The 26,825-nt window shown below is 47.5% G+C and overlaps 1 protein-coding gene across 11 annotated transcripts in view; it reads left to right on the plus strand.

Annotated features, from left to right (window-relative positions):
• The first annotated feature begins 861 nt into the window (after positions 1-861).
• The window catches only part of OSBP2 (oxysterol binding protein 2), a 218,200-nt gene continuing 192,236 nt past the window's right edge, over positions 862-26,825 (plus strand). For all 11 annotated transcript variants that reach the window (XR_004031005.1, XM_030816114.1, XM_030816115.1 and 8 more), the window contains exon 1: positions 862-1,560. Coding sequence is in view for 10 of the 11 variants with exons in the window: in XM_030816114.1 (XP_030671974.1) it covers positions 917-1,560 (644 nt within the window). In the remaining variant the exon portion in view is untranslated. The remainder of the gene's footprint in view (positions 1,561-26,825) is intronic.

Here is a 26,825-nt window from a genome sequence, read left to right on the forward strand (position 1 = left end):
GTTTTAACCATTCTGGGGTCACAGCCTCCTTTGGGAATCCCATGAAAACTATGGACCTACTCTGGAAAAATGCAGACAGGTAAACCTCCACAACTACTGCGGAAGCCTCACAGACTGCCAGCCTATCCAGGGATCCCGGGAGGTCCAAGAACCCCACTTGGAGTTGTTTCTTGTACTAAAACGCTTGGTTTACAAAAAGCCTTCCCATATTTGTTTAGAGAACCCGAACGATGTCGTCGCTTGCAGCGAAGCGCCCTGGCATGAACCGTAGGCCAGCTGGCTCAGGTGGAGGCGGTGAGGCGGCGACTTGGGGCCACCGCTTCTGGCGGCCACAGGAGCGACCCACAGACAGGTAATGGCTGCCATGGGGGGCGGGGCGTCGTCTTTAGCCTTTAGAGACCCTGTGCTTCGTGCGCATTTCGTGGCCTCTGGTTGCCGTACCTGCTTCCCGCCCGGCTTTCCTGGGTGGCGGAGAGCGAACCTACCCCAGCCTGGGTTGGGGGAGGGGGCGTCGGCGCAGGGTCCCGTGGGCAGAGCTGCGCTGGGAGCCGGCGGGCTCCGCATTCATCATTGTTCCTCCAGCGCCTGGCACGGGCTGGGCCGCAGCAGGGACCGTGGTCTGAAGCGCGCCATCCCCTCCGCGTTGCCCGCCCGCCAAGCTCTCCGCCCACAGGTGTTGCCAGGGCTCCTTCCACCGGCCGGACCGAGGGACGACCCAGGGGCCAAACCTGGCCCGCGGCTGGCCGAGAGCACAACAGCCGGCGGGCGCTGGCGGGCGCGGGGCGCACGGGGCCGCGGAGGGACCCGCGCGCGCCCCCGCCTCGCGCCGCGCGCACGTGACTGCGCCCCCGGCCCCGCCCCCGGCCTGCCCCCCGCCCCCACTGGCCGCTCGACCGCTCGCGGGTCGGCCGGCTCTATGGGGAAAGCGGCCGCTCCGAGCCGAGGCGGCGGCTGTGGCGGCCGCTCCCGCGGGCTCTCGTCGCTGTTCACGGTTGTCCCCTGCCTGTCGTGCAACACGGCGGCGCCGGGCATGAGCGCTTCCATGTCCGGCTCCGGGCCGGAGCCCAAGCCCCAGCCCCAGCCCGTGCCCGAAGCGGAGCGAGGACCGCTGTCAGAACAGGTGTCAGAGGCAGTTTCGGAGGCAGTGCCAAGATCGGAGCCTGTGTCCGAGACGACGTCTGAGCCGGAGCCAGGGTCTGGGCAGGCATCGGAACTGCTGCAGGGGTCGCGGCCCGGGTCAGAATCAAGTTCAGGTGTAGGGGCTGGGCCCTTCACTAAGGCCTCATCAGAGCCGCTCTCCCGGGCGGTGGGGAGCGCGCCCTTTCTCAGACCCGAGTCAGGATCGCTGCCAGCGTTAAAGCCCCTGCCTCTTCTGCGACCAGGACAGGCGAAGACTCCTCTTGGGGTTCCAATGTCGGGGACTGGCACGACCTCCAGTGCCCCACTGGCCTTACTGCCTCTGGACAGCTTCGAGGGCTGGCTTCTCAAGTGGACCAACTATCTGAAGGGCTACCAGCGCCGCTGGTTCGTGCTGGGCAATGGTTTGCTCTCTTACTACAGGTATGGAAGCGCCAGGGTGGGACATGGGGGTTGGAGGGTGGTGATGCTGCAGGGATGGTGATGGAGGGCCTCCATGGTTGGGGGACACTGCCTCTAGTCTACAGATGTTTAGGGGCATGCATTCCAGCAGGCCAAGTCACGCTTCTGGCCCACCGCCAAGGGCCGGGGGCCCTGACCTCTGGCAAGGGTGAATGTGATCTGCGGACGGACATGACCTCTGGCAAGCTTGGGTTTTTGGGCAAGTGGGGAGGGGGAGTAAGGGAGTGATCTGGGGCCTCAGTTCCCTTCTGCTTGGCAGTTGTGGGGCTTGGGGCAGCTAGCTAGAGTCAGCCCCCTCAAAGTCCTTGCCCTTTCTGGTTCGGGAGCTAACATCATTGTGTGTTTGGGATTGAGGGAGACAGTCACCTTATTCAGTCCTTAGGCTCCACACTCTTAGGAAGGCCTGCTTATTCTTCCTGCCTGGGGCAGTTACTCTCACCTTTCCTGATGCCTCTGGTTGCCAGGCCTTGGGCTGGGCACCACAGACTCACAGATGTATTGGACACGGCTCCTGGCCTTCAGGAGTCCATGTTGGCATTTTGCGGAGAGCTAGGAAGTGTTTTGCTGCCCTCCTTTCTTGTTCCAGACCCAGCATGGCATTCAAAATTGAAGTCCAGTGATGAGAGAGCTAACACTGTCTTCCCACTGAAACTGGTTGAAAGGAGGTTACTGAAGCCTCCCTTTGCTTTCTTACTGGCTCTTCCCTGGGTCTGCTTCCTGGGGATGGTTGGTTTAAGCCTTGAGAACTCAGATCAGTCTATGCCAGTGGTTCTCAAACCTGAGTGTGCATCAGCATTCCCTGAAGAGCTTGTTGGAACACAAAGTGCTGGGCCTCCCCACTGAATTTCTGATACAGTGGGCCTAGGGGAAGGGCCTGAGATTCGGATTTTCTAATAACTTCCCAGGTGTGGCTGGTGATGATGATCCAGGACCACACTCTGAGAAGCACTGTTTCATTGCTGCACACAAAAGGACCTTGACTTGCTGTTGCTGAAATTCAGGTCACTTCACTCACTTCATTCAGCCAACAGTATCCCTTCAAGTCACCCACTACAGGGTTTTGTTTTTTGTTGTTTTTGTTTTTTGAGATGGAGTCTTGCTCTGTCTCCCAGGCTGGAGTGCAGTGGTGCAATCTTGGCTCACTGCAACCTCCGCCCCCCAGGTTCAAGCAATTCTTCTGCCTCAGCCTCCCAAGTAGTTGGGATTACAGGCTCCCGTCACCATGCCCGGCTAATTTTTTTTGTATTTTTAGTAGAGACAGGGTTTTGCCATGTTGCCCAGGCTGGTTTCGAACTCCTGACCTCAGGTGATTCACCTGCCTCGGCCTCCCAAAGTGTTAGGATTACAGGCATGAGCCACCATGCCGGCCTGTCCTGTCTTACAAATGAGGAGTTCTGAGGTTTGATGGGGAGACACAGAGCCCATTATCCAAAGTTACTGGCCCAGTAGGTGGTAGAGAGGGATTCTGAACACCAACATCTGGACCTGTTCCAAATGTGTCCTGATACCCACTCATCTTTGAGTTCAGCATGTCTGTGTTACCTGTATTTACCAGGTACTACTAAACTGAAGAGTTAAAGGTAATGTTTATAAGTATAGTCTCCCACAGTGGCAGAAATGCCTGGTTTTAGTGGAAATAAAACCTGATATCATGCTTTTGGGTTTTAATTGGAAGAGCAAAGATGTCCGTCTTCTTTTTTTTATTTTTTGAGATGGAGTCTCACTCTGTCACCAGGCTGGAGGGCAGTGGTGCGATCTCGGTTCACTGCAACCTCCACCTCCCGGGTTCATGCCATTCTCCTGCCTCAGCCTCTCCGAGTAGCTGGGACTACAGGCGCCCGCCACCACGCCCGGCTAATTTTTTTTTCTATTTTTAGTAGAGATGGGGTTTCACCGTGGTCTCGATCTCCTGACTTCGTGATCCACCCGCCTCGGCCTCCCAAAGTGCTGGGATTACGAGCGTGAGCCACCGCGCCTGGCTGAAGTATATTTTCTTAGCATTTAGCACAGAGTTGTTGCAAAGAGGTGACAAATGGACTAGCAGCATGTTTTGGAGGAGCACAGTGCACACCAACATTCTTAGCAAGTTCTAGTGACATGAATTGTCATTTTCCCCACCAAACCTGCCTCCCCCTCCTAACTCTGCTCTTTCTATGAATAGCTGAATACTTCTGAGTCATACTTGCTGCCTCTTCCCTCCCTCATCCCACATTAGATGAAATTTCCAAGTCCTGCCTGCCTGTCTCCTCTAGCTCCTCCTTTCCATCCCAGCTGCCACATCATGGTTCAGGTCTGCCTTCTGCTTACCTGGTGTCCCAGCTTTTGTCCTGGACAGTGCATCCCTGCTGTGGTGCTAGTGTCTCACCTCCATGACCCTGGGGTTGTCTCACCTTCTCCAGGATTCTCTTTCAATAGTACCTTCCCTGCTGGGCGTGGTGGCTCACGCGTGTAATCCCAGCAGTTTGGCAGGCCGAGGCAGGTGGGTCACCTGAGGTCAGGAGTTCGAGGCCAGCCTGACCAACATGGCGAAATCCTGTCTGTACTAAAAATACAAAAATTAGCTGGGCATGGTGGTGGGTGCCTGTAACCTCAGCTACTCGGGAGGCTGAGGCATGAGAATCACTTGAACCCGGGAGGTGGAGGTTGCAGTGAGCCAAGATCATGCCACTGCAATCCCAGCCTGGGTGACAGAGTGAGACTCCATCTCAAAAAATAAATAAAAAATAAACAAAACAAAACAAAACAGTCGCTTCTCCTGTGTAAGCAGATCCCTGTATTGAATTTCTCCTGTTTGAAATACCTAGAGTAGCCCCGTACTGATCAAAGAACCAGGTCTTCCTCCCTTGGGAATTTACAGGGTCTGTCTGAGCTTCTCTGCAGATAACTTTGTGTCAAGGGGACACCATGGCCAAGTTTGGCATCTTCTTTGTATTCCACATAGAGCCTGGAGTAGTACTTGCCACTGATACATCCTCAGTAGCTTGGTTAGTCTGTTAATGGATGAGTGAGTAAATGAATTAGAGTTGCCTCTGAGTTTATGGGATTTCAGAAAGCCAAGTACGTTCATGCCAAACTTGATTTTTTCTTAATTTGTCTTCCATTTCAAAAACTTGTTTGTTGCAATAAGTTAACTGGGGAGATAAATTGGAGATTGCAGGCTTAAGCCAGGAGTGCAAGAAAAGCAACAGTGGGAATGTGGATATAATGTGTTTCTAGGTTTGAATGTGTTGCAATAGGCTACTCAGTGAACCAATATCTTATTTATTTTTTTTTTTTAATTTTTTGAGATGGAGTCTCGCTGTGTTGCCCAGGCTGAAGTGCAGTGGCACAATCTTGGCTCACTGCAACCTCTGCCTCCTGGGTTCAAGCGATTCTCCTGCCTCAGCCTCCGGAGTAGCTGGGATTACAGGTGTGCACCACCACACCCAGCTAATTTTTGTATTTTTAGTAGAGATGGGGTTTCACCATGTTGGCCAAGCTGGTCTCAACCTCTTGAGCTCAAGTGATCCACCTGCCTCGGCCTCCCAAAGTGTTGGGATTACAGGCGAGCCACCACGCCCAGCCTTATAGCTTTTTTTTTTTTTTTTTTTAAGATAGAATCTCACTCTGTTGCCCAAGCTGGAGTGCAGTGGCACGATCCTGGCTCACCGCAACCTCTGCCTCTTGGGTTCAAGCAATTCTCCTGTCTTAGTCTCCCAAGTAGCTGGGATTAGAGTCACCCGCCACCATGCCTTGCTAATTTTTGTATTTTTAGTAGAGACGGAGTTTCACCGTGTTGGCCAGGCTGGTCTCAAATTCCTGACTTCAAGTGATCTGCCCTCCTCAGCCTCCCAAAGTACTGGGATTACAGGTGTGAGCCATCATGCCTGGCCTGGCCTTATAGCTTTTAAAACTAGTTTTCTGTGCATCTGATGGTTTGCCTTGTACTGTTGGAAGCCAGCTATTGATCAAAGAAGGGGCCTCTACCCTAAAATGTTAGATCCAACTGGATAATACAACCTTTTGTCTGTGGGATATTCTGCAAGTGTCAGAGTGATTTCCAGTTTATGCTTTCAGTGCAGGAGTGCTGATCTTGCCATCCTGTTACATGGGGAAAAAACTGGAAGCACATGAACAGCACCAGGATTCAATCACAGTCTTCTGACTCAGCCCATGCAAAGGTGTCCACCCACCTCACATTGGGGAGACTCTTCTCTGGGGTCCTGGGTCGGAGGTCTCCAAAAGTAACCCCGGGCTCAATGACCCACTAGGAGGACTCACAGGACTCAGCATATATTTATGGCAAAAACTGTGATTACCTTTGTACCAACCTAATAGTTGTACCCACAGCTATGCTTTATTACAATGAAAGGATGCAAAGAAAGCACAATGGCAAAGAAACAGAGTGAAGTCTGGGGAAAACCAGCTGCAAGCTTCCAAGGGTCCTCTCCCAGTGGAGTCAGTCAAGATGCACTTAATCCTTCCACCACCGAGCTGTGACAATGCACGTGAAATGCTGCCAACCAGGGAAGCTCCTTAGAGACTCAGAGCCCAGGGTTTTTACTGGGAGTTCATCATGTGGGCAACTTCTGTTTGGCACATACCCAAATTCCAGATTCCCAGAAGGAAAGCAGATTTTTTTTTTTTTTTTTTTTTTTGAGACAGAGTCTTGCTTTGTCGCCCAGGCTGGAGTGAAGTGGTGCAGTCTCAGCTCACTGCAACCTCTGCCTCCTGGGTTCAAGAGATTTTTGGCTAATTTTTGTATTTTTAATAGAGATGGGGTTTCACCGTGTTGGCCAGGCTGGTCTTGAACTCCAGACCTCAGGTGATCTCAGCCTCCCAAAGTGCTGGTGTTACAGGTGTGAGCTGGAAAGTAGGTATTTGCCATAAATCACATCGTTTATACAAACAGTATAGGCACAGTGAGCCACCCTTATCAGTTAGGGAATGGTAGGAAACCTCCCCAAATTCAAGCTCCCAGACACCAGCCAAAGGCCCCTTGGAAGCAGGCCTGTCAAAAGGACGGGCAGTCTCAGGCCTGCTATGTGAACTCTTTTCTGCACAGGTGTGAACTCCTTCCTTCTTGCAGACATCAGTGACGTCAGTCAGAGTAAGGGCTGTTTCAAGGAGAGTGAGTGCCCATACTTGGCTTTGAGTGATGGAGTGGCCTCTTGTCTCTGATCAGAGAAAGCCACATGCCAGTCTTGCAGGATGTCAAACACATAGCATGTCTGCTGCTCTGTGTGCTGAGTGCCTGCTCTGTGGCTCTCCTGGCCGTGTGATTGGCGCTTGATTGCGTCACAGACTCTTGTCTGATCTAGACCTTGCCCCAGGTCATCTGGCGGCTTGGTTTTTGCAAGTGACTGGGGTACACTTGCCACATGGAACCCTTCCTTCACAGAATTTTTTTTTTTTTTTTGAGATAGAGTTTTGCTCTTTTTGCCCAGCCTGGAGTGCAGTGGCACGATCTCAGCTCACGGCAACTTCTGCCTTCCTGGTTTAAACAATTCTCCTGCCTCAGCCTCTCGAGTAGCTGGGATTACAGGCATGCACCACCATGCCGGGCTAATTTTGTATTTTTAGTAGAGTCGGAGTTTCTCCTTGTTGTTCAGGCTGGTCTCGAACTCCCGACCTCACATGATCCACCTGCCTTGGCCTCCCAAAGTGCTGGGATTACAGGGGTGAGCTATCGCGTCTGGCCTCCCCAGTATTTTTGCGCCTTTGGTGGAGTGTCTGCTGTGAGTTCTTCAGCTGCTGCTACTGAACCTTGTACTTTTCTCAGGGAGGGTCTGTTAATCCAAGATTGGGGCCTGACAAGAAGTCTGAAACGTTTGTGACAGTGAGCCTACACTAGCTTTGGTCATATTGTTTATTGATCTCCTGCAGTGACCACAATGTGCAAGGCAGTGTGAGTGACAGACCTGCATACCACTGTCACACACCTGGAGTGGAGGAGGGGGAGGGAAGCGTGCACACACCCTGGTCATTCAGTAAGAGGCCAACAGGTTCAGGCAAAGTGCTTTGGGGGAGCCCCTGGATATTCGAACATGTGGCTTTCACTTCCCCGGTAGTCTTTTAGGATAAAGCTGGCAAACTATGTCAGTAAAGAAAGACAGGTCTATGAAAAGGCTGTGAGGTTCCCTAGAACAAGATCAATATATGCTTATCCCAAGGGGAAAGAGAGGGGAAATGGGCCTATTCCCTGGATGACTGCTGGATGCTGACACGTGGAGAGAGGAGATGGTAAGAAACAACTCTGAACAAAATTGAAATTGGCAGCTTGGTGTGTGGTGAATCACACAGCAGATGTCACCACACGGAGATGTGGCTTTAAGAGGCCCCTTTCATAATCAGAGCAAACTGTCAATAAGTTTTGGGGTCATGCTGGGTGCTGTACACTTTTTTCTTTTACGTGCGATGCTTTGCCACGTTGCCTTACTTTTTTTTTTAAGAGTACTTGGAGTTCTGATTGCTTAGTGATGCTTCATTCCATTTGGCATCTTGTCACATGCGCAGCCACAGCTCTACATTTAATACCGATTTAACAATCTTGACTCACACCATTTGATCTGCATTGCTGGGCCATTGCCTGAAACCAAGAGGAGGGCAGATGGCATGGCTGAGCTTGCATAGGAAACTGCCAGATTGCATTGTCCTTTGAAGCAGCAGGAGGTGCTGCCTTCCTAATACAGTGTGTGGTTTCCCTGGGCTCACCAGATGAAGCCCTGACCCTGGGCGTGATAGTCACTGTCCTTCACAGCCAGGTCCTGCCTCTCTTTTTTCTATCACTCATCTTCCAGCCTTGACCCTTCTTCTAACAAACTTGCCTTACTCCCCTTTGCAAGCCACATGTGTTTCATTCCTCACTCCAGATCTTCCTGCCATCCCCTCAGACAGAAGGACCCCTCCTCATTGCTGCTGAAATCCTAGCTGGGTAGGCTTAATCCCAGGGTCATCTCAGCATGGACCTATATGGATTTCCTGCAATGCTCTGGAGGAACTGTCCTTCCTCTGGATGCCTTTTTGTGTATTTCATTTGGCCATGCACCCCATCAGCTGGGTATTTGTCCTTCTCTCTCCATTAGATCAATACCTCCCTCCTCCCGACCGGAACATGGGGCCATGTCTTTTCAATGTAGTGTCCTCTAGAGTGCTGGGCCTGGGGCCTTATACTTGAAAGACTCTCAAACTTCAGTGAAGCTTTTTTTTTTTTTTTTTTTTTTTGAGACGGAGTCTAGCTTTGTTGCCAGTCTGGAGTGCAGTGGCGTGATCTCAGCTCACTGCAACCTCCGCCTCCTGTGTTCAAGCAATTCTGCCTCAGCCTCCTGAGTAGGTGGGATTACAGGCTCACGCCGCCACGCCCAGCTAATTTTTGTATTTTTAGTAGAGATGAGGTTTCACCATATTGACCAGGATGGTCTTGATCTCCTGACTTCAAGTGATCCACCCACATCGGCCTCCCAAAGTGCTAGGATTACAGGCGTGAGCCACCGTGCCCAGCCTTAAGTGAAGCATTTTTATAGAAAAGGTACTTTTTGGGCCCAGTGCAGTGGCTCACGCCTGTAATCCCAGCACTTTGGGAGGCTGAGGTGGGCGGATCACGAGGTCAGAAGATCGAGACCATCCTGGCTAACACGGTGAAACCCCGTCTCTACTAAAAATACACACAAAAAATTAGCCGGGCACGGTGGGGGGCGCCTGTAGTCCCAGCTACTCGGGAGGCTGAGGCAGGGGAATGGCGTGAACCCGGGTGACGGAGCTTGCAGTGAGTTGAGATCGCGCCACTGCACTCCAGCCTGGGCAACAGAGTGAGACACCATCTCAAAAAAAAAAAGAAAGAAAATGTACTTTTTGTAATTTTGTGTTTTGTTCCTAGTATAAAGACCCAACATACAGCCTGAACCATTGTAGTAGCCCAGGGGGAGTCAATGAATTGCTAGGAGAACGCAGTGACCACAAGGCTACACATGGCCCAGCTTCTTCAGCCGCTTTTCTTTTTTCTTTTTTTTCTTTTGAGACAGGGTCTCACTCTTGTTGCCCAGGCTGCAGTGCAGTGGTACAGTCTTGGCTCACTGCAACTTCTACTTCCTGGGTTCAAGCGAGTCTCCTGCCTCACCCTCTCGAGTCGATGGGATTACGGGCACTTGCCACCATGCCCGGCTAATTTTTGCATTTTTAGTAGAGACAGGGTTGTGCCATGTTGGCCAGGCTGGTCTCGAACTCCTGACCTCAGGTGATCCACCCGCCTCAGCCTCCCAAAATGCTGGGATTACAGGTGAGAACCACCTCGCCTGGCCGTTCAGCCCCTTTTCCAAGGCTTACATGAGCTAAGAATATGTGAAGATATTGAGAGCTCATTGTATTAATGTGTATTTAAAACTCTTTTGTTATGAAGAGTTTTAAACATATATAAGAGTAGACAATAGCATAATGAAACCCCATGTACCCATTACCTAGTTTCAACAATTATTAACTTCCAGGCCGATCTTGTTTCATCTCAGTCCCTCTCATATCATTTTAAAGTGAATTCTAAATATGATATTTTACCTGTGAATATTTCAGTATATATCTCTAAAGGATAAGGATTTTTTTTTTTTTTTGAGACAGAGTCTCGCCCTGTTGCCCAGGCTGGAGTGCAATGGCATGATCTCGGCTCACTGTAACCTCCGCCTCCTGGGTTCAAGCGATTCTTCCGCCTTAGCCTCCCGAGTAGCTGGGATTACAGGCACCCGCCATCATGCCTGGCTAATTTTTTTATTTTTGTAGAGATGAGGTTTCACCATGTTGGCCAGGCTGGTCTGGAACTCCTGACCTCAGGTGATCCACCCGCCTCAGCCTCCCAAAGTGCTAGGATTAACAGGCGTGAGCCACCGTGCCCGGCCAAGGATAAGGATTTTAAAAACATACCCACAGGCCAGGGGGTTTGGCTCATGCCTGTAATCCCAGCACTTTGGGAGGCCGAGGTGGGTGGATCACCTGAGATCAGAAGTTCGAGATCAGCCTGACCAACATGGTGAAAACCTGTCTCTACTAAATATAAAAAATTAGCCGGGTGTGGTGGTGGGTGCCTGTAATCCCAGCTATTTGGGAGGCTGAGGCAGGAGAATCACTTGAACCCAAGAGGTGGAGGTTGCAGTGAGCTAAGTTGCGCTGTTGCACTCTAGCCTGGACAACAAGAGCGAAAACTCCATCTCAAAATAAATAAATAAATAAATAAATAAATAAATAAATAAATAAATAAAAACATATCCACAATACCACTATTACAACTAAAACAAATTAACAATAATTTCTTATCATCAGATATCCAATCAGTGTTCACAATTTCAGTGGTTTCAAATGTCATAAATGGTTTTTTTGGATACATTTGTTTGTATTGGGACTCAAACAAGATCTACCCATAGAATTTCCCACAGTCTGGATTTTGCTGATGGCATTTTCTTGGTGTAGGTTAACATATTCCTCTCTCTTCTGTAATGTCTTAGTTTGACAGATGGATCTAGAAAGTTGAATAGGTGGTGGCGTGTTCTTCCATCAGGAGTTGGTGGCTTCTCTTTTTTTGTGATGTTAGCAGCTAGTGATGATCAATCTTAGATTAGTCTAATTCTTTTTTGTTTGTTTTTTGTTTTTTTTTTTTTTGAGACCGAGTCTCACTCTGTCTCCAGGCTGGAGTGCAGTGGTGTGATTTCGGCTTACTGCAACCTCCGCCTCCCAGGTTCAACCAGTTCTCCTGCCTCAGCCTCCCGAAGTGCTGGGATTACAGGCATGAGCCACCGCACCTGGCCAAATTAGTCTAATTCTTTAAAAAAAATCTTTTTTTTTTTTTTTTAAAGACATGGGGTCTTGCTGTGTCACCTGGGCTGGTCTGCGAACTCCTGGGCTCAAGTGATCCCGTGCTTGGCTTCCCAAAGTGCTGGTATTACAGATATAAGCCACCTCGCCCAGCCCAGATTAGTCTAATTCTATCACTTCATCCTCATTTATTGGCAAGGATACTTTTTTTTTTTTTTCTGAAATGGAGTCTTGCTTTGTTGCCTGGGCTAGAGTGCAGTGGCGCAATCTCAGCGTACTGTGATCTCTGCCTCCCAGGTTCAAGCAATTCTCCTGCTTCAGCCTCCTGAGTAGCTGGGATTATAGGCACGTACCACCATGCCTGGCTAATTTTTTTGGTATTTTTAGTAGAGACAGGGTTTAACCATGTTGGCCAGGCCAGTCTTGAACTCCTGACCTCAGGTGATTCCCCCTCCTCAGCCTCCCAAAGTGCTGGGATTACAGGTGTGAGCCACTGTGCCTCTCCTTAGCAAGAATACTACAAAGAGAAACTTCCCCTCATCTGCTACTTGTTGGTTACTCGGAGGTGCAGTTCACACAGGAAGAGCAGAATCAGTGCTTGACTCTTTCCTGTTTTTTTGTTTTGTTTTGTTTTCACAAATTTTCAAAATAATGAGTTGGTACTTCTCTTCTAGTGGTGGCCAATTAGTTGTGTTTTCTTAAGCATCATTACATTCTCATAGATATCAGCATGTTTGATGTGTTTCCCACTACTATCATTACCCTTAAAGATGCTCATGTTGTCCGGCCATGTCTTTAGTTAGTGGAAGTCTCTTCAAGTTGGCCCTAGAGTCCTTTGGAAGGACCCCTGATAGAATTAGGGTTTAATAGCTTCCTTGCTGTCTGGCTTGAAAACATGTTCCAGGCTCTTCTTGTACTTGTCTTTTTTTTTTTTTTAATATGTATTTTTTGAGATGGAGTTTTACTCTGTCTCCCAGGGTGCAGTACAGTGGTGCGATCTCAGCTCATTGTAACCTCCACCTCCCAGGTTCAAGCGATTCTCCTGTCTCAGCCTCCCTAGTAGCTGGGATTACAGGCATGTGCCACCACGCCAGGCTTATTTTTGTATTTTTAGTAGAGATGGGGTTTCACCATGTTGGCCAGGCTGGTCTCAAACTCCTGACCTCAGGTGATGTGCCTGCCTCGGCCTCCCAAAGTGCTGGGATTACAGGCGCCTGCCACCACGCCTGGCTAATTTTTGTATTTTTAGTAGAGATAGGGTTTCACCATGTTGGCCAGGCTGGTCTTGAACTCCTGACCTCAATTGATCTGCACGCCTCGGCCTCCCAAAGTGCTGGGAATACAGGCGTGAGTCACCGCGCCCAGCCTTTTACTTGTCTTGTCCCAGGCCTGGAGTCAGCCATTTCTCCAAGGAGCCACATTTCCTTTTGGTGGGAAATAGTGTTTGAAGATCATAATCTTGGTGCCATAAGGGGTCATTGTCACCCAGTTGGTCATTGTTTCTAGGTCTTTTTAGTGTATAGAGCTAGGAAATATATATATATTTATGTATGTTTGTTTTATAAAAGCTAGGAAATATCTATATTTTGTTTTATACAGAGCTAGGAAATATATATATTTATACAATGTTTGATACTATATATATGTACATACATATATATACAAATACATTTATATCCTAGCTCGGTATAAAACAAACATACAATATGTTTGTTCTCTTTAAAGATAGAATATATTATCAGTTCATACTGGTATTCTCAACACAAAATTAAGACCAGCCCGGGCTCAGTGGATCAGGTCTGTAATCCCAGCACTTTGGTAGCCGAGGTGGGTGGATCCCTTGAATCCAGGAGTTTGAGACCAGCCTAGGCAACATGGCAAAACTCCATGTCTACAAAAATTACAAAAATTAGCCAGGCATGGTGGTGTGTGCCTATGGTCCCAGCTACTCAGGAGGCTGAAGTGGGAGGGTCACTCAAGCCTGGGAGGCAGAAGTTGCACTGAGCCAAGATCACATCACTGCACTCCAGCCTGGGTGACACAGTGAGACCTTATCTCAAAAAAAAAAAAAAAAAAAAAAAAAAATTAAGTCCACAGTGTTTTTGCTTAGGTAGAACTCATTTTCTCTGTGTTTCATCTCCTCGCTGAAGCCCATCATGGTGTCTGCCTGGTACCCTTTAGCTGGGGCGGGTTGGTAATCATCATCATCCCAAAGCCGACTTGCTGACATAGGTCTCTGGAGACCTGTAGAAAGATCTTTGTCACTTTATTCAGCTAATGCTTAGACTCCAGACTGGGCTTCATACATCTCTCCCAGAGGTGCTCATGTGACACGAAAGGTGCAGGCCAACACTGGTGTAATACACAGGATAATGCAAGTGACCCAAAGGGAGATCAATGGCAAGTGGGTCCATGGGGAAGCAACTCTTTGAGAAAGACAGAGCGTATCAGACTCTTTCAGACCCTGTTCTCCAGATCTCCTTTACCATTGGTAGTTTTTGCCTCCAGCTTCCTCCTTACCCTCCTCCTCTTTCTTCTCCAAACCTTGGGACTTGACCTAACCCTCCCACCTCACCTTTTCCTCCCACCTGGCAGAATGACATCTTTGTTTCTCTAGAGCAGTACGTCAGCTGGGAGAGGAGGAGCCCAGGAAATTCTTGTTGAACTGAAATGTGCTCAAGCCTTCCCACCTCCTTCATTTGCCCTGGGAGGAGAGTGCCGGATGTGTATTTGTTGGTTCTGGGTCCTTTGAAAGTATTAAGTAAGGATGTGGATGGCCATTTCCATGAGGTCAGGGCTCCCAGCTGCTATGGAACCTCAGAATCCTCTCTCATCCTTTTGCACATTGTATGAAATGAAAAGCAGAAAACTGATCAGGAATAGAATATTGCAGGAAATAATCTTTTATATGTGTATGGATCTACTTCATCACACTTCTAGTCTTCGTGACCTGGGAGGCAACTGGAGCATCCACAATCACCCTCATTTTACAGATGGGGAAAACAAGGCACAGAAAGTGTAGTTGCTTTGTCTAAGGCCCAACAACTTGCATCACTGTTCACCATTTCTGTACATATACAGGTTGTATCTTGGGGTCATTATGGACATAACCTCAGCTCTTTATTCTTTTATTTATTTATCCAGCAATATATCTATCTAGTGCCCTGTATGTGCCAGGCCTGCTTCTTGGGCTGCCAGTAAAGGAAGGAGCCCTGGTTTTTTGGTTTGTTTTTGTTTTTTGTTTTTTTTCGAGATATAGTCTCACTCTGTCACCTAGGCTGGAGTGACGCAGTGGCACCATCATGGCTCACTGCAGCCTCAATGTTCTGCACTCAAGCAATCCTTCTCCACCTCAGCCTCCAGAGTAGCTGGGACTACAGGCATGCGTCACCACACTTCGCTAATTTTTTTTTTTTTTTTTTTTTTGAGACAGAGTGTCGCTCTGTCGCCCAGGCTGGAGTGCAGTGGCGCGATCTCAGCTCACTGCAAGCTCCGCCTCCTGGGTTCACGCCATTCTCCTGCCTCAGCCTCCCTAGTAGCTGGGACACAGGTGCCTGCCACCACCCCTGGCTAACTTTTTCTATTTTTTAGTAGAGACAGGGTTTCACCGTGTTAGCCAGGATGGTCTTGATGTCCTGACCTCGTGATCTGCCTGCCTCGGCCTCTCAAAGTGCTGGGATTACAGGCATGAGACACTGTGCCCGGACTTGGCTAATTTTTTATTGCTTTGTAGAGGTGAAGCCTCACTATGTTGTCCTGGCTGGTTTCAAACTCCTGGCTTCAAGCAATCCACCCGCCTTGGCCTTCCAAAGTGCTGGGATTACAGGTCTGAGTGAGCCACGGTGCCCGGCTGGAGCCCTGGTCTTTACACTCAGTCCTGTACCTGCAGACCCTGAGCCTGTCAGGCAGGGGCCAGTTGCCTGAACTTTGGCAGAAACTCAGACTCACTTTTTTTTTTTTTTTTTTTCACGGAGATTTTCAACAAGTATAGAAAGAAAATCAATTAAATTAACTGGCACAGATTGTTTCCTGGAGCATACTGGTTAATTTAAGAAGGCTTCCTGTGAGAGCTCAGCTTCAGGCTGTCTGGTTGCTGAGTGCTGACCAGCTTTTAACTGTGTATGTAACTATGTAGACAGGTCTGCAACTGCCCATGCATGGCGCTGTGTGTGTCCCCCAAACAAACAGTGTCTCTGGCAGCTGCCCCCATCCCAGGGCAGCAGAGGTATAAAAGCCATTCTGGCTTCTCCCCAGAATGACAAATACAGAGAGAAACCCAGGATCCCGGATTCTTTAAAACTATTCTACAGCTTTTTTTTTTTTTTTTTTTTCTAGGTAGAGTCTTGCTCTGTCACCCAGGCTGGAGTATGCAGTGGCATGAGCTCACAGCAACCTCCACCTCCCAGGTTCAAGCAATTCTCCCACTTCAGCCTCCTGAGTAGCTGGGACTACAAACACGTGCCACCACACCTGGCTAATTTTTTTTTGTATTTTTAGTAGAGACAGGGTTTCCCCATGTTTGGGCAGGCTGGTCTTGAACTCCTGACCTCAAATGATCCACCCGCTTTGGCCTCCCAAAGTGCTGGGATTACAGGGTTGAGCCATCTCACCCAGCCTGTTCTACAGCCAACATGGTGAAACCCTGTCTCCATTAAAAATACAAAAATTATTTGGGTGTGGTGACAGGTGCCTGTAATCCCAGATACTCGGGAGGCTGAGGCAGGAGAATCACTTGAACCTGGGAGGCAGAGGCTGCAGTGAGCTGAGATCTCGCCACTGCACTCCAGCCTGGGCAACAAAGTTAGACTCCATCTCGAAAAAAAAAAAAAAGAAATAGAACACTGAGGTTTTGTAACTCTATCTCCCCGCTTTTCAAAGATTCTTACAAGTCAAAGCAGACTGGTATCAAGACAAATTTCCATTTCCGCATGCCTCATCTTAGCACATCTGGTCGCACCAGCGGCCTCTCAGTAACATTATGGTACTGCACACCAGAGAGAGTATGAGCGAAACAGTCAGACTATCTGGGTTACCTGTCTACTACCTATCTAGTAGGTGTCACCCTGGCAACTTACTTACCCTTCTTAACCCCAGTTTCCTCATCTCAAATATGGGAATAAAAGAAAAGTTTATGGAACCAGGCAAAATGCCTATCAATCAATGAGTAGATAAAGAAAATGTGGAGACACACACACACACACAAACACACACACACACACACATCATGGAATACTACTCAGCCATAAAAAGGAATGAAATAATGGCATTTGCAGCAACCTGGATAGAATTGGAGACCATTATTCTAAGTGAAGTAACTCAGGAATGGAAAACCAAACATCGTATGTTCTAACTCATAAGTGGAAGCTAAGCTGTGAGGACGCAAAGGCATAAGAAAGATACAGTGGACTTCAGGGACTCTGGGGAAAGGATGGGAGGGGGTTGAGGGATAAAGACTACACACTGGGTATAGTGTACACTGCTTGGGTGACAGGTGCACCAAAATCTCAGAAATCACCACTCAAGAACTTATTCATGTAACCGGACACCATCTATTCCCCAAAAACCTATTGAAAAATTTTAAAAATGCAGTAAAAAATAAATAAATAAAATCTAAAGGAAAAGAAAAGTCTAGGCTGTGTATAGTGGCTCATACCTATAATCCCAGCACTTTGGGAGGCCAAGGCAGGAAGATCACTTGAAGCCAGGAGTTTGGGACCAGCCCAAGCAACACAGCAAGACCCCATTTCAAAATAAAATTAGCCAGGTACAGTAGCATGGGCCTGTAGTCCTAGCGACCGGGGAGGCTGAGGCAGGAGGATTACTTGAGCCCAGGAGTTTGAGGCTACAGTGAGCTATGATGGCACCACTGCACTCCAGCCTGGATGACAAAGCAAGATTCTCTCTCTAAAAATAAATAAGTAAATGATAATAATAAATTTTAAGAAAAATGTTTATTTTGAGGACTAAATGAAATAATGAACATAAAATGTTTGGAAAGTAGTAAGCGTGCAGTGAACCTATAGAACAGGCTGGGTGAGGTGGCTCAACCCTGTAATCCCAGCACTTTGGGAGGCCAAGGCAGGTGGATCATTTGAGGTCAGGAGTTTGAGACCAGCCTGCCCAAACATGGGGAAACCCTGTCTCTACTAAAAATACAAAAAAAGTAGCCAGGTGTGGTGGCACCTGTCTGTAGTCCCAGCTACTCAGGAGGCTGAGGTGGGAGAATTGCTTGAGCCCAGGAGGTGGAGGTTGCAGTGAGCCGAGATCACGCTATTGCATTCCAGCTTCGGCGACAGAGCAAGACTTCGTCTCAAAAAAAAAAAAAAAAAAAAAATTGTTCAAGATTTCACAGCTAGCAAATTGCATAGCCAGATTGAAGCCCATACTGGCTAAGTCCCAAGTCCAAAGCCTGTGATCTTAGTTACTACACTGTCCTGACCCCTTTTCCCCCAAAAGCTTTGAAAATAAATGTGTTTGAATTAGTGGTCCTTCCAATATATCTTTGTCTGTTTTAAGTATACGGTTGTCTAGCTGCTGGGTGGAAAATGAAACACGCTGAAAACATCTATTAGGACTCTTTCTGGATGCCAGTGTTTCTCAGTCCCAGATTGCCTAGCTCTTAAGTATCATACTGAGATCATGTATAGAAGAACACATCCTTCACAGTCAATGTCTAACAGTTGCTAGGTTGTAATATCCTCTAGGCTGTAAAGATAGTGGAAAATCAAGTCCCTCCTCCAACTTTTTGGTCATTAATTCACAATGTGATTTTAAAATTATTTTATTTTATTTTATTATTTTTTTTTTGAGACAGAGTCTTGCTCTGTCACCCAGGCTGGAGTGCAGTGGTGCGATCGTGGCTCACTGCAAGCTCCGCCTCCCGGGTTCATGCCATTCTCCTGCCTCAGCCTCCTGAGTAGCTGGGACTACTCGGGCGCCCGCCACCACGCCCGGCTAATTTTTTGTATTTTTAGTAGAGACGGGGTTTCACCGTGCTGGCCAGGATGATCTCGATCTCCTGACCTCGTGATCCGCCCACCTCAGCCTCCCAAAGTGCTGGGATTACAGGTGTGAACGATTGTGCCCAGCCTCTTTTATTTTATTTTTATGATTTTTTTCTTTTCTTCCTAACATGGGTTGGGAACCAATGAAGTATTTTATTTTTAAAATGTTATTTATTTATTTATTTATTTAGACAGGGTCTTGCTCTGTTACCCAGGCTGGAGTGCAGTGGCATGATCACAGCTCATTGCACCCTCAACCTCCCAGGCTCAAGTGATCCTCCCACCTCAGCCTCCCAAGTAGGTGGGACTACAGAGGCACACCAGTATGCTTGGCTAAGTTTTAAACAATTTTTTTAGATACAGGGTCTTGCTATGTTGCGCAGGCTGGTCTCTAACTCCTGGGCTCAAGTAATCCTCCCATCTTGGCCTCCCAAAATACTGAGATTACAGATGTGAGCTATTACACTCAACCTAAAAATGTTTTCATTGACACATCATAATTCTATGTATTTTTGGGGTACAGGGTGATATTTTGGCTCATGTGTACCATGTGTAATGATCAAATCAAAGTAACTAGCATATCCATCATCTCAAACATTTATCATTTCTTTGTGTTGGGAACATCCAAACTCCTGTCTTCTGGTTATTTGAAAATATACAATACATTATTATTAACTGTAGTCACCCTACAGTGCTGTAGAACAGTAGAACTTATTCCTCCTATCTAGCTGTAATTCTGTATCCATTAACCAACCTCTCCTTCTCCCCCACTTCCCTCTATGCTTCCCAGCCTCTAATAACTACTATTCTACTCTCTACTTTTATGAGATTGACTTTTTCAGCCTCCACATGTGAGTGAGAACATGCGGTATTTATCTTTCGTGCTTGGTTTGTTTTACTTAACATAATGTCCTCTAGGCTCATGCATGTTGTGCACATACAAGATTTCATTCTTTTTTAATGGCTGAATAGTATTCCATTGTGTATATATACCACATTTTCTTTATCCATTCATCTGCTGGACACTTAGGCGGATTCCATATCTTGGCTATTGTGAATAGTTCTACAATAAATATGGAAGTGCAGATATCTCTTCAACACATTGATTTTTTTCTTGTGATTTTTTTTATTGTGGTAAAAAACACACAACCTAAAATTTACTATCTTAACTATTTTTAAGTGTACAGTTCAGTAGCATTGTGTATTTCACGTTGTTGTGAAACACATCTCCAAAACATTTTCATCCTGCAAATATGAAACTCTATGTTCATTGGACAACTCCTCCCCTTTTCCCCTTTCCCTACCCCTGGTCACCACCATTCTACTTTCTATTTCTTTTTATTTGAGACGGAGTTTCACTCCTTTTTTTTTTTTTTTTTTTTTTTTTTTTGAGACGGAGTCTCGCCCTGTCGCCCAGGCTGGAGTGCAGTGGCGCAGTCTCGGCTCACTGCAAGCTCCGCCTCCCGGGTTCACGCCATTCTCCCGCCTCAGCCTCTCCTAGTAGCTGGGACTACAGGTACCCGCCACCATGCCTGGCTAATTTTTTTGTATTTTTAGTAGAGACGGGGTTTCACCGTGGTCTCGATCTCCTGACCTCGTGATCCACCCGCCTCGGCCTCCCAAAGTGCTGGGATTACAAGCGTGAGCCACCGCGCCCGGCCTGGAGTTTCACTCTTGTTGCCCAGGCTGGAGTGCAATGGTGTGATCTCGGCTTACTGCAACCTCCACCTCCCGGGTTCAAGCGATTCTCCTGCCTCAGCCTCCCGAGTAGCTGGGATTACAGGTGCCCACCACCACGCCTGGCTAATTTTTGTATTTTAGTAGAGATGAGGTTTCACCATATTGGTCAGGCTGGCCTTGAACTCCTGACCTCAGGTGATCTGCCCGCCTCGGCCTCCCAAAGTGCTTGGATTACAGGCGTGAGCCACTGCGCCCGGCCCACCATTCTACTTTCTATTTCTATGAACTTGACTGCTTTAGATACCTCATAAAATGGAATCATACAGTATTTGTCTTTTCATGACTGGCTTAGTTCACTTTGCATAATGTCCTCAAGGTTCATACGAGTCATAGCATGTGTCAGAATTTCCTTCCTTTTTAAGGCTGAATAATACTCCATTTTGTGTATAGACCATATTTTGCCTATTCATTTATTATTTTCATTTATTATTGCTTATTCATTTATTATTAAAAGTCAATGGAGATTTCAGTTACTTCCTCTTCTTGGCTATTGGGACAGTGCTGCTATGAACGTGGATGTGCAAATATCTCGAGACCCTGCTTTCAATTCTTTTGGTTGTTTTTTTTTTTAATTGTTGAGATGGAGTCTCACTCTGTCGCCCATGTCGCCCAGGCTGGAGTGCAGTGGCACAGTCTCAGCTCACTGCACCCTCTGCCTCCTGGGTTCAAGCAATTCTCTTGCCTCAGCCTCCTGAGTAGCTGGAACTACAGGCATGTTCTACCACGCCTACCTAATTTTTGTATTTTTAGTAGAGATGGGGTTTCACCATGTTGGCCAGGCTGGCCTTGAATTCCTGACCTCAAGTGATCCATTCACCTTGGCCTCCCAAAGTGCTGGGATTACAGGCATGAGCCACCACACCCAGCCTTCTGTTGTTTCTTTTGGATATATACGCAAAAGTGGGATTGCTGTATCATATGGTAGTTCTATTTTTAATTTTTTTAGGAATCTCCATATTGTTTTCCGTAGTGATTATACCATTTTACATTCCCACTGAAAATGTTTCTTTTTTTTTTTTTAAATTTTATTTTGTAGAGATGGGATCTCGTTATGTTGCCCAGGTTAGCAAGGAACTCCTGGGCTCAAGGAATCCTCTCCCCTCATCCTCCCAAAGTGCTGAGATTACAGGCATGAGCTATTGTGCTTGGCCCAACAATGCAGTGGCGCAGTCTCCGCTCACTGCAAGCTCCGCCTCCTGGGCTCACGCCATTCTCCTGCCTCAGCCTCTGGAGTAGCCCGCCACCACACCCGGAGAATTTTTTGTGTTTTTAGTGGAGACTGGGTTTCACCGTGTTAGCCAGGATGGTCTCGATCTTCTGACCTCGTGATCCACCCGCCTCGGCCTCCCAAAGTGCTGGGATTACAGGCGTGAGCCACCGCGCCCGGCCCCAACAATGTTTCTTAAAGGTTCCAGTTTCCGTATGTCCTTGCCAATGATTTATTTTCTGTTTTTGTTTTGTTTTGTTTTTGTCTTTGTTTTCGATAGTAGCCATCCTAATGGATGTGAGATGATATCTACTGTGGTTTTGATTTGCATTTCTGTGATGGTAAGTGATGTTGAGCATCTCTCTCTCTCTGTCTCTTTTTTTTTTTTTTTTTTTTTTTTGGCTGGGGAGGAGGGGACAGAGTTTTGCTTCGTTGTCCAGGCTGGAGTGCAGTGGCATGATCATGGCTCACTGCAGCCCCAACCTCTGGGACTCAAGTGATCCTCCCACCTCAGCCTCCTGAGTAGCTGGGAGTACAGGTGTGCACACCACCACATATGGCTAATTTTTAGATTTTTTTTTTTTTTTTTTTTTTTTTTTTTTTTTTGAGATGGAGTTTCGCTCTTGTTGCCCAGGCTGGAGTGCAATGGCGCCATCTCGGCTCACTGCAACCTCCACCTCCCGGGTTCAAGCAATTCTCCTGCCTCAGCCTCCCAGGTAGCTGTGATTGATTACAGGTGCCCGCCACCACGTCCAGTTAATTTTTTGTATTTTTAGTAGAGACGGGGTTTCAACATGTTGGCCAGGCTGGTCTCGAACTCCTGACTGCAGGTGGCCTGCCCGCTTCAGCCTCCCAAAGTGCTGGAATTATAAGCATGAGCCACCACACCTGGCCTTTCTTTTTTTTTTTTTTTTTTTTTTTTTAAGACAGGATCTTTCAGTGTTATCCAAGCTGGTCTCGAATTTCTGGGCTCAAGTGATCCTCCCACTTTGGCCTCCCAAAGTATCCCACCTCAGCCTCCCCAAGTATTGGAATTACAGGCCTGTGCCACCATGCCCAACCACGAGCATCTTTTCTTTTTTTTTTGAGACAGAGTCTCACTCTTGTCACCCAGGCTGGAGTGCAATGGCATGGTCTCGGCTCACTGCAACCTCCGCCTCCTGGGATGAAGTGATTCTCCTGCCTCAGCCTCCTGACTAGCTGTGATTACAGGTGCCCCCCACCACACCCTGCTAATTTTTGGACTTTTAGTAGAGATGAGGTTTTGCCATGTTGGCCAGGCTGGTCTTGAACTCCTGACCTCAGGTGATCTGCCTGCTTCAGCCTCCCAAAGTGTTGGGACTACAGGTTTAAGCCACCACACCTGGCTGAGCATCTTTTCATATGCTTGTTGATCATTTGTATAACATCTTTAGAGAAATGTCTGTTCAAATCCTTTTTTTGTTTGTTTGTTTGTTTTTGTTTTGTTTTTTGTTTTTTTGAGACAGAGTCTCACATGGTTGCCCGGGCTGGAGTGCAATGGCGCAATCTTGGCTCACTGCAACCTCTGCCTTCCAGGTTCAAGCAATTCTCCTGCCTCAGCCTTCTGAGTAGCTGGGATTACAGGCGCCCACCACCACGCCTGGCTAATTTTTTGTATTTTTGTAGAGATGGGATTTCACCATGTTGGCCAGGCTGGTCTCGAACTCCTGACCTCAAGTGATCTGCCCGCCTCAGCTTCCCAAAATGCTGGGATTACAGGTGTGAGCCACTGCGCCTGGCCCCTTTGCTCATTTTTTAATCATTTATTTGATTTTTGTTGTTGAGTTGTAGAAGTTCTTCTTACATTCTAGACATTAACCCACTGTCAGATATATGATTAGCAAATATTTTCTCCTATTCCGTAAGTTTCCTTTTTACTTTGTTGATTGTGTCCTTCAAGGAACATAAGCTGTGTCCTTCGATGTAGTCCCATTTGTCTGTTTTTGCTTTTGTTGCCTATGCTTTTGGTGTCATATCCAAGAAATCATTGCCAAATCCAATGTCATGAAACTTTATGCCTATGGTTTTTTCTAGGAGTTGTACAGATGTTACATTTAGGCATTTAAATCTATTTTGTTTTAATTTTACTCTTTGTGTGTGTATGTGTGTGTAGAGACAGGATCTCGCTATGTTGCTCAGGCTGATCTTGAACTCCTGGCCTCAAGTGATTCTCCTACCTCAGCCTCCCAAGTAGCTGGGATTACAGGGAAGAGCCACTGCACCTTGCTGGGTCTTTAATCCATTTTGAGTTAATTTTTGCATATGGTGTGAGATAAGGGTCTAACTTCATTCTTTTGCACAAGGACATCCAATTTTTTCAACATCATTTGTTGAAGAGACTGTCCTTTCCCCCATTGAGTCGTCTTGGCATCCTTGTCAAAGATCATTTGACACAGGGAAAAAATCAAGGCCTTTTGAAAAACACCTACACTAAGGGGAAATGACACATGTTTTACTGTCCAGCTGCAGCTGTGCCATCCTGGACCAGATGGGAAGTTACATCCAGGAAGGTGGACCTCCAAGGTCCCTTCTCACATCTCTAGGCTTTACTCACTAGCTGTAAAGCCCTGTACTTACAAAAAGAATGATTGCCATAGCCTGTAGGAAAGTAGATGGAAGTCAAAAGCAGATCCTTAGGTTGCTGACAAAGATTGCTGGTTGAGACTTGTATTTTGACACTTAGAGTCTCCTTATTCATCTTCTATTCATCTCAAATATGTGCCAACATGACTCCCCCTCAGGACTGGCCTCATCTCTGCCTCTCCAGCATCATCATCTCCTGCTGATCCCTTGCTCTACTGTGACACCTCAGTGACAATGGGCTCTGTGTGCATTCTGACAGGCGAGGGTGGGCGGGAGTTAGAATCGAGTCCTCAGCTCACCTGTGCTCCTGGATCAAGCAACTTCAAAACACATTGCCCAGCGGTGATTTAAACGCAGAGGTTAAAGCAGCAGTGGTTTACTCTTGCTTGAGGGTCTGCAGATGACCAGGGCAGGTCTCCTTCAGGCAGTGGCACTTGGGAGTAAGCTAGGAGTTGTGTCTTCCCATTGTGATGGCAGAAGTACAGGAGGGTAAGCGGGAGTCACAGCATCCCAGCTTGAGCCTGCACACCCTCACTCCATTCCACATTCCATTGGCTGAATCAAGGCACATAGCCCTGTCCAGTATCAGTAGGGTGGGAAGATACCCATTCCCCATTCTAGAGGATCCTACAAAGTCCAGTGGCAAAGGTTGTGGACTTATAATTGTACTTCAGGAATGGCAGAAAGAATTGGGAGAAATGCTTCAGTCTGTCACTAACAGCCTCTAACCTCCCTTCTAACGATCACGCCCTTTAGCCTCTTTATAGAATAAGAGGACTGAGCTAGGTGATGTCTGGGGTTCCTTCTAGCCTTACCTTTCTGAAAATTTGATGGGAAACCATCTGGAAGGAGGAGGAGGAGAGATGAGATATCGAAGATGACCTGTATGCTTGGCACTGGGCTCGGCACATCAAAGGACTTGGGAAATGTCTGTTGACTTAATGGCTTGGAGATCTGAGTCCATGAGGCCAGGAATCTGGTGACTGACCTGGTAGGGAAAGAATGGGGGATGCTTTAGCTGGGCCTCGGGTTTTCACTGGCCTTCCTGCCCCTGGGGCCACAGGCCCTGGGCACTGCTGTTGGAGTTGCAACTTTGCAACTTCGGAGTTGCAGTGACAGCATCTGGGTGCTTGTCTCCCTTTTTTTTCCCCCTGCCATTACTAACAGATTTGTTGCAGAAATGGCCTCGGACCTTGCTCCTGAGCCCTGGGGCAGCATGGGAACAGGGCTGATGGTGTGTTCTGGTTCTCAGACTTGGGAGCCTTGCGGGCAGACTGAGTGGGGACATTTCGCTGCGTTGTTCATGCACTGTGACAAGAAAGGCACCTTCTTTGAATTTTTTATTTTTAGAAAATAAAATTATTTTGCTAGATACAGGCATGGAAGCAATTTTCTTCTTTTGAATCCTGCAGTTCTCCCAAGTTTGAATTTATTTTATCTGTCAGCTTACTGAGCCTTTGCCTTCTAGAGATGGGATTAGAGTGCTCTTAACATTGAGCTGATTCCCGTTGTGCCTTCTCTCCAGCCTGTGCTTACCTGAGTGCCTCGCAGTCCTCTCAACATTATCCCTGGCTTCAGGCTGCTGCCCTCCTCACTCACCTTCTCTTTCATCCTTAGTTTGTGCTCGGTGGCAGTGTATCATTATGTATGAATGTGCAGCTGTGTGGCAGGACCAGTAGCTCATGTTTTGTCTGTTCCCTCCCAGAAGTCCCAGCCCACAATAAATCAGTGTTCAGTAACTGATAGCAGCCACACACTGCACAGATGTGCCATGAATGGGAAGCTGATTAGATTTTCCAGGTCCCTGGAAAAGTTGCATGGTGTGGTAGCAAAAGAATCTCTAGGTAGGATAGGAACTTAAAAGTCACCAAGGCCAGGCACAGTGGCTCACACCTATAATCCCAGCACTTCGGGAGGCCGAGGTGAGTGGATCACTTGAGGCCAGGAGTTTGAGACCAGCCTGGCCAACATGGCAAAATCCCGTCTCTACCAAAAATACAAAATAAGCCAGGCGTGGTGGCACACCCCTGTAATCCCAGCTACTTGGAAGGCTGAGGCATGAGAATTGCTTGAACCAAGGGGGCAGAGGTTGCAGTGAGCTGAGATGGCACCACTGCACTCTATCCTGGGCAACAAAGTGAGACTCTGTCTCAAAAAAAAAAAAAAAAAAAAAAAGTCACTGAGCCAGAGCCAGGATAGCTTGAGGCCAGGAGTTCAAGACCAGTCTGGACAACGTAGACCCCATCTCTCAAAAACAAACAAACAACAACAAAAAGTGCCATCAAGCCAACCATCTCTCTGTTCATTAACTTCTTCCCATAGCATCTCAACCCCCTTATCACCAGTCTCTGAGCAAACCTCTCAGGTAACAGAGAGCAAACCTCTAAGACAAGCTGATTGTTCCTTAAACAACTCTGAATGTTAGAAAATCCTTTTTCTGTTGAGCTGAGATAGGTTTCCGAGCAACTTCTGTCCTCATTGGGATATTTCTGTGTCCCACACAGCTGGGGTTATCCCTTCCACATGGATGTACTTTTCATCTTCAGAGAGGCTGTCTCAGTGTTCCTGTGTATTATCTGTTGCCGCATAACAAATCACCTTGAAATTTAGCACTGTAAGACAACAATAAGCATTATCTCATTGTTTCCATGGATCATGAATTCACCTATGGGTGATTAATTGGGGTGACCCTGAGTGGACTCAGGATCTGTCATGAGGGCTGCAGTCATTTGAAGGCTTGACTGGCTGGAGACTCCACTTCCAACGTGGCTCACTCACACGCCTGGCAAAATGGTACAGGCAATTGGCAGGAGGCCTCAGTTCCTCACCCTGTGGATTTCTCCAAAGGGCCGCTCGAGTGTCCTCACAACATGACAGCTGGCTTTTCTAAGGGAGAGGGA

This window comes from Nomascus leucogenys, chromosome 7b, assembly GCF_006542625.1.
Source record: "Nomascus leucogenys isolate Asia chromosome 7b, Asia_NLE_v1, whole genome shotgun sequence".
NCBI classification, from domain to species: Eukaryota; Metazoa; Chordata; class Mammalia; order Primates; family Hylobatidae; genus Nomascus; species Nomascus leucogenys.